A 7,427-nucleotide genomic window follows, 5' to 3' on the forward strand; every position below is an offset into this window, starting at 1 on the left:
AACCGCAAAACAATTGTACTACAAATCCTGCCCAGTAACCTTCAGGCTATTGTGAATCATCTGTGCCAGAGATACACAATTTTGTCAGGCTGATGGCTATTCTTGCCCTTTGTGATGGAAACAGAAAAAAACTCTACTTTTTAAAATATGTGATCATGGTTTAAACTTGGTTCAGACTGCGGATAAACCAGATTTATGTCTCAAATATAGTGTATTTCCTTTTTTCTTTTAAATGCAAGCTTTCCCAACAGGTACCCTTCAGTGTGTTAGGTTGCACCTTTGATTACTTTTTAGAAATGACGAAAGCTGTGGATGAACATTTCTATCATATAACCTGAGAACTTCATAGCTGAATAGAAATTTTGTTTTGTCACGTACGTATTGGTGGTATGCAAAGATATAATATTTATATACATACTAGTAAAAGAGAAACATTAGGAGAGGGGACGAAATGGATTCTGGTGCACTTATGCACTCCCCTTACTGACCTCTGAAGAATCGGGAGAGGTCAATAGTGGATAATCTAAGGGTAAATTTTGGGGGGTTAGGTGACGATACTACAGGTAGTGAGTTCCATGCATCAACTACTCGGTTACTAAAGTTGTAATTCCTGCAGTCGAATTTAGAGCGGTTTACTTTAAGTTTGTATCTGTTGCGTGCTCGTGTGTTGTTGTGGTTGAAGCTGAAGTAGTCGTTGACAGGAAGAACATGTGAAGTTGACAGGAAGAAATGTGAAGTGAAATCTTTCCAGTTCTAGCTATTAAGAGGGAGGACCTTCCAGAGGTGACTGAATGTCAACCTGAAACATTTCCAAGTCTTGGCTATACTGGTTGAGTGCTGAGAGCTGTCGCTGAGCAGCATCTGAAAGACCTAGGTTTCACTATTAATCAGGATATCTCAATTGCTTTAGCAGCTGTCCCGTGCACCTATTACTTCATTATAAATTGTTTGGTGGTTTAGAGCTAAAACCTTACCAAAAAGCAGGATACTTTTTGACCTCCCCACCTGAAACCCAAGTCCTTTTATAGTTATTGTGGCAAAAAATATGGTCATAATTAAATCAGATACCTCTTTGAAGAAGCACTGCTTCCAGCCCTCTCCTTCCTGCTGCCTCGGCTCTTGTGACTGGGAGGTCTTTCAAAAGGCTGTGGCGGTGACCTCATTCCACCTGCCAGCGGGTAGCTGTCCAAGTCGAATATCTTTTCTTCACTGGCAATGGGAGACCAGCTTGGCCCTTGGGAGCTTGGCAGGCTCTCTATGGACGCTATCAGACTTTCTCTGCCTGTAACCTCTTCATGAATAAGGCTGAGACTTTCAGATGCTAAGTATACACTCTGTACACTCACTTTTTCTTCTACATTTAAGGATCCTGCTGGACTCTAAAACAAACAAGAACCAGAAAGGTGTGAGCAATAAATCTTACTTATGCATCATTTTGGGGATGCTTTCCAAGCTGTACAATGTATAAGTTGGTGTGGGAAAGACTCCTCTTTTGTCCATGTGCTGCCTCTATGTTGGTTGAAGCAGGCAGGATTCCCTTGAGTACCATTTGTTGGGGGTCAAGGGAAAGGGGGGGGGTTGCCTTCTACTCATTCATTCATTCATTCATTCATTCATTCATTCATTCATCCATTCATTTGATTTTTATGCCGCCCTTCTCCTTAGACTCAAGGCGGCTCACAACATGTTAGCAATAGCACTTTTTAACAGAGCCAGCATATTGCCCCCACAATCCGGGTCCTCATTTTACCCACCTCGGAAGGATGGAAGGCTGAGTCACCCTTGAGCCGGTGATGAGATTTGAACCGCTGACCTACAGATCTACAGTCAGCTTCAGTGGCCTGCAGTACAGCACTCTACCTGCTGCGCCACCCCAGCTCATCTTTCTGCTCAAGATCCCCAAAGACAATTTGTGGACCACTCTGTGACGCAGAATGCTGGACTCGATGGGCTTTGGCCTGATTCAGCATGGTTCTTCTTATGTTCTTAAACCCCCAGGAAAATCTGCCAGTCAATGTCAATAAATACTGGCCTAATTGGACAAATAGTCTGGCTTAGAATAAAGCAGCTCCCTATGTTCCTGTCCTTCCAACTTGACTGTAAATGTCTTGGAATGATCCTCTTTGCATATATTATTCCATAACATGCCATTCTACTAATGATATAAAAACAAACAGAAGTTAGCAATAGAAAGACAGTACACCTTTGGCCTGGCGGCTTCACGTTTGGCCTTGCGGTGAGATTTTATGTTCAAGTCTAAAGGTGGTCGCAGCATATTGACAACTTTGATCCATAGGCCAAAGATATCTTCCTGGGCATTGGGCTGGGGACAAAGCTGCAGGTAAAAAGTACGGCCACTTGCCAACTTGAATCGTAGCTGCATCTTCTTTGGATTGTGGACTGAGATCCTAACCAGACACAGAGGAAAGAGCCTGCAAGATGGGGAGGAAGGCAAGGGGCAGGGAACACAGTTGACAACTTTTTCATATTTACAGCTATTAGAGCACCAGTGAATAATTTTACTATTTGAAAGCTGTGGTTTCGTTCAGTACATTTCATTAAATTAAAGCAATTTAACAATCTTTAATACAATATTCTGCCATCTCTGAGTTAATGCAACAAAATAATTAACTCATCTCCTAGTGAATGAGAAAAAAATTGTTCAAAAAGCACAATTGGCACTAAGTTTATTAAGACCATATAAAATGGCACTAGCATGTTATGGGAAAAAGAATGACAGGTCCAAAGTTATTTAGTCATGTCTAGGTATAAACCTGGACTTGGACCAGGGTCTTGTCTTTTGCTGTGCAACATTTTATTTATTTATTATTTATTTATTTATTTATTAGATTTGTATGCCGCCCCTCTCCGTAGACTCGGGGTGGCTTTCAACAGCAATAGAACAATTCATAACAAATCTAATAATTTAAAAACATTTAAAAAACCCCATTATTAATCAGACATACATACAAACATACAATACATAAATTGTATAGGCCCGGGAGAGATATCTCAATTCCCCCATGCCTGGCGGCAAAGGTGGGTTTTAAGGAGTTTACGGAAGGCAAGGAGGGTGCGGGCAGTTCTAATCTCCGGGGGGAGCTGGTTCCAGAGAGTCGGGGCCGCCACAGAGAAGGCTCTTCCCCTGGGACCCGCCAAACGACATTGTTTAGTTGATGGGACCCGGAGAAGGCCAACTCTGTGGGACCTAATCGGTCACTGGGATTAATGACTAATCACACTTTCTTGGTCTATTTCAGGAGTGCTTAAATCTGGCCTGTGGGGCTGGCCTGGAAATATCAAAGGACCAATGTTTTGGCCATTAGGGTGTTGCAGGAGGCAGTCTAGGCTGAAAATGAGTTGTCCCGTGCTCCATTTTGACTGACAGAGTGCTTCAGGAGGAGTCCGTCTCACCTCCCCACCCCTCCAGCTAGCCCATGGAGAACTATAATGGTGATCCAGCCTTCGAAGAAATCCAGTTTGACGCCCAAGTCTATTTGATTCTTACCTCTGCAGAAAGTAAGTAATCCCAGTCCATAAAAAGAGGGGCCAATCTATAGTAGAAGATCTAAGAAAGATGAGACTACATCTCAGCATCTATCTTAGAGAGAAAAACTAAACCCACCTGGTGAGCTCATATTTCTTAACTGGGTGGCGTGGATGAAATAAGGATTTAATCTTTGGAAGAGACTCTTCAAGGGGAAAGAGGGGACGAGCCAGAAGTAATACATTGGGGACCAGCAGACTGGGGCTTGTGCAGGCTACTGCAACAGTCATTGTCTGAATTTGATTGTGCACATCAATCACTTCTCCTCGCTTGTTAATCTGCAGAGAACAAATCAGGATTAATGCAGAGGCAGCCCTTTTGTGAAGACAAGTAAGCAGGTGATTCTTCTCTCCAGAATTTCAGGCCCCCTGATGAAATAACCCTCAATAGGATTTCACGTGGCTGAGGTTTTTAATTTTGTAAATACAGGTATTTCTTGGATCTAGATGAATCGAATAGGAACAATGGATCTTCCTATTCAGAAGTTTAAGCTCTCTGCATCCATCCAGGCTTCCTTTACAAATGGGGTGAAAAGACAAAAGTCTCTAGAGACCCCCAAACTCCAAACAGTTTCAGCCTCCAGTAGCTATGCTGAGATGGAGAATGGTGCCAATGTATTTGACGAGTAAGCATCTGGGCAGACTCTGTGACAATGGTACAGTTTTCCCTCTTCTAGCCCATCATTCAGTGTCACCTTATTATCTATTACACAAACCAAATCAAATTTTAAATATTCGAATCCATGTTACCTAATACCTTACCTAACTCTGTCTTTTCTCTTCAAATTGATTTTAGAACGAGAAGGAAGACTGACCACTTCATGATTAGGATTACAATTTTTAAGCAGGCTCTCTGGGTTATTATCAGATGGTAACACTTATTATAGCCAAAATCATTATAGATTCACTTTCTAATTTATTAAAATCAAGGCTGCTATTATTATTATTATTATTATTATTATTATTATTATTATTATTAGTAGTAGTAGTAGTAGTAGTAGTAGTAGTAGTAGTTCTGGAGACCTCACCTACAAAAAGATATTGACAAAATTGAACGGGTCCAAAGACGGGCTACAAGAATGGTGGAAGGTCTTAAGCATAAAACGTATCAGGAAAGACTTAATGAACTCAATCTGTATAGTCTGGAGGACAGAAGGAAAAGGGGGGACATGATCGAAACATTTAAATATATGAAAGGGTTAAATAAGGTTCAGGAGGGAAGTGTTTTTAATAGGAAAGTGAACACAAGAACAAGGGGACACAATCTGAAGTTAGTTGGGGGAAAGATCAAAAGCAACATGAGAAAATATTATTTTATTGAAAGAGTAGTAGATCCTTGGAACAAACTTCCAGCAGACGTGGTAGATAAATCCACAGTAACTGAATTTAAACATGCCTGGGATAAACATATATCCATCCTAAGATAAAATACAGAAAATAGTATAAGGGCAGACTAGATGGACCATGAGGTCTTTTTCTGCCGTCAGACTTCTATGTTTCTATGTTTCTAGTAGTAGTAGTAGAAGATTTGTATGCTGCCCCTCTCCGTAGACTCATTAGAGGCGGAGAAGCTGCCTTCACTGTTTTTATTGCCATTGGGCAGACTTCATTATTTTCTCATGCTCCCCTGATGGCAGAAATTCCACAAATGGAACTTTTTCTGGAATGTGGGGCAGTGAGGGTAAAGGGAGGCATGCACATGATTTGCTGAACATTCACCTCTCCAGGTGGTGAAAAGTTTGAGGTGCCATTTAAGAAAGGATGGGAGTCTTCCTAAATGCTGCCAACCTAACTGGTTGGAGGATTCCAGGATCAAGAAGAATCAGCTCATTTCAGGGGTGACTGTTTGTTTATTTGTTTATTGATTGATTGATTTGATTTGATTTGATTTGATTTGTATGCCGCCCCTCTTCAGAGACTCGGAGCGCCTCACAACAGGAATATAAAATACAAATCCAATGATTAAAAACAAAACAGTTAAAAAAACCTTGATTAAAAACACTCATACAACCCAAACAAACCATACATAAAATGAAGCGGCCGAGGGGAATCAATTTCCCCATGGCTGGCGACAAGGGCGGGTTTTTAGAAGTTTGCGAAAGGCAAGGAGGGTGGGGGCAGTCCTAATCTCTGGGGGGGAGTTGATTCCAGAGGGTTGGGGCCACCACAGAGAAGACTCTTCCCCTGAGTCCCGCCAGACGGCATTGTTTGTCGACGGGACCCGGAGAACGCCAACTCTGTGGGACCTAATCGGTCGCTGGGATTCGTGCAGCAGAAGGCGGTCCCGAAGGCGGTCCCATGGACTGTTGCGCTTGGATAATTAAGTCCATTGGATCCATTTAACTGTGGTCCTACAGTCACCAGTTATTTTCCTGTTACTCTTCTTTGCTCTTTAATTGAAGCCTGGCAAGCAGAAAATAAATCAATTCTAGCCCTTATCACCATATTCCGGTACTAACGACAACAACTTTTCATCTGCTAAATTTGTACATGCCATTATCTAACTGATAAAACACAGAAACAGCTGTTGTACTGGATGTCTTCGATTATTTATTGAACATTTTGGATGGTTCCTTTATCAAGAAGATTTCTATAATGTAAAATGCCAACCTAAAATCTTCTTCCGTGAGAAAAATAGTGTTTTATTTAGAACCTGCAGGCAGGAGAAAAAGTAGGAAATTATCTCTTTCCCACCCACCCTTTACTTGTACTTAGTAAAGGGCTACGAAACATTTTACTACCACACTATGGGTGTGGCTGATGCAGGACACCCTGCATTTTCTTTCAACATCTTTCAGTGCAAATTGGGTGCTCTGGGGTGGAGTTCCATTCTCGCTATCTCACTGTGTTCCCCTCCATCCGGGCAGCAGCCTATCCCTGCTTGTACTACTGTTCAGATTCACCCCTTTTTCTCTTTCAATAAATAAAATCAATTTAATCTTTGCCACAATTATCGCTAATTGCTGTATTTCTTATATAGCAAAATTATTCCTTATTTCCTTTATATTTTTACAAATATTTCCACTGTGTACCTAGAGGAAATACCCTCAATTTATACATTTTTAAATGAAATGAAATGTAGTCCTAGGGTTTTTCCACTGCAAAAAAACAGTAGAAAGGCACCTGAGCAAATGGGAGGAGGGAAACAAATGGATAGTTTGGAAGGTCCCATTTGGGGAATGATCCTCATCCACTCAGAAGGTCTTTCTGCTTCCATTATTGTAACATATTGAATTTGTTATAGGTTGCTATATTCTGCTATCAGAAACTTAATTTTAAAAAAGTATGTTTTCTATAGGCAAGGTTGGTGGCAAGTGACAAAACTAACAAACATCTGGCAATCAGAAATTATCTTTAGACCTACCTGCACAAAGTCACTTTCCAACATGGGAGCAAACTTCAGTAAGTCGTATTCTCCATGCCAAAGCTGTTTTTGCAAAGGTCCCATTTTCCCGCCAAAAAGTCCTTTGCCATAGTCTCCTGCTGATGAGACACTGGACAGCCGGGAACGTAGCATCGTTCTTCATCCTAAACCAGCATTGCGCAAAGAAAATGGGAAAACTGACCATTGGCCACCTCCAGGCCAGCGGCATTTGCGGTGACACCGGGAGCACCGCAGCACAATGCTGGATCAAGGCAGCTAGGGGGAGCGGGGGGAGCAGGCGCACGGGGATGACGTGTCCCCCCGCTCCCTGTGTCCCTAGCATGCCCCGTGCCAGTCGCAGGGCATGACAAGCGTCCGAGAGGCGAGCGAGTGGCTTCCCCCATATAAAAGGGGCAGAGTGCCGCTCGCCTCCTCTTTGTCTCGCTGCTGCTGGCCTGTCTGGTTGGCACCCGCCTGCCCTCCCTCTATGCAGTGCGATGAGACAGTCGCCACAGGG

General features: G+C 42.4%; 1 protein-coding gene across 1 annotated transcript; it reads right to left on the bottom strand.

Moving 5' to 3' along the window:
• Positions 1–1,055: 1,055 nt before the first annotated feature.
• On the bottom strand, positions 1,056–7,068 carry LOC139153867 (Golgi-associated RAB2 interactor protein 6-like). The gene is made up of 4 exons (XM_070728279.1): positions 6,911–7,068; positions 3,626–3,825; positions 2,204–2,432; positions 1,056–1,379 (listed from the first exon to the last, which is right to left on the bottom strand). Exons 1-4 carry the CDS (start codon positions 7,061–7,063, stop codon positions 1,056–1,058), a joined length of 906 nt encoding a protein of 301 aa, XP_070584380.1. The 5' UTR covers positions 7,064–7,068.
• Between the last annotated feature and the right edge of the window lie 359 nt (positions 7,069–7,427).

Source organism: Erythrolamprus reginae, chromosome Z (genome assembly GCF_031021105.1).
Source record: "Erythrolamprus reginae isolate rEryReg1 chromosome Z, rEryReg1.hap1, whole genome shotgun sequence".
Taxonomy (NCBI): domain Eukaryota; kingdom Metazoa; phylum Chordata; class Lepidosauria; order Squamata; family Dipsadidae; genus Erythrolamprus; species Erythrolamprus reginae.

Bases quoted from the DNA above. Each gene is read 5' to 3' on its own strand.
- LOC139153867 (XM_070728279.1), bottom strand. From the start codon at position 7,063: ATGCTACGTTCCCGGCTGTCCAGTGTCTCATCAGCAGGAGACTATGGC. The intron at 3,826-6,910 runs GTAGGTCTAAAG...TGTTCTCTGCAG, and splicing joins TGGAAAGTGACTTTGTGCAG to ATTAACAAGCGAGGAGAAGT. The intron at 1,380-2,203 runs GTGTACTGTCTT...TGTTTGTTTTAG, and splicing joins GTGAAGCCGCCAGGCCAAAG to AGTCCAGCAGGATCCTTAAA.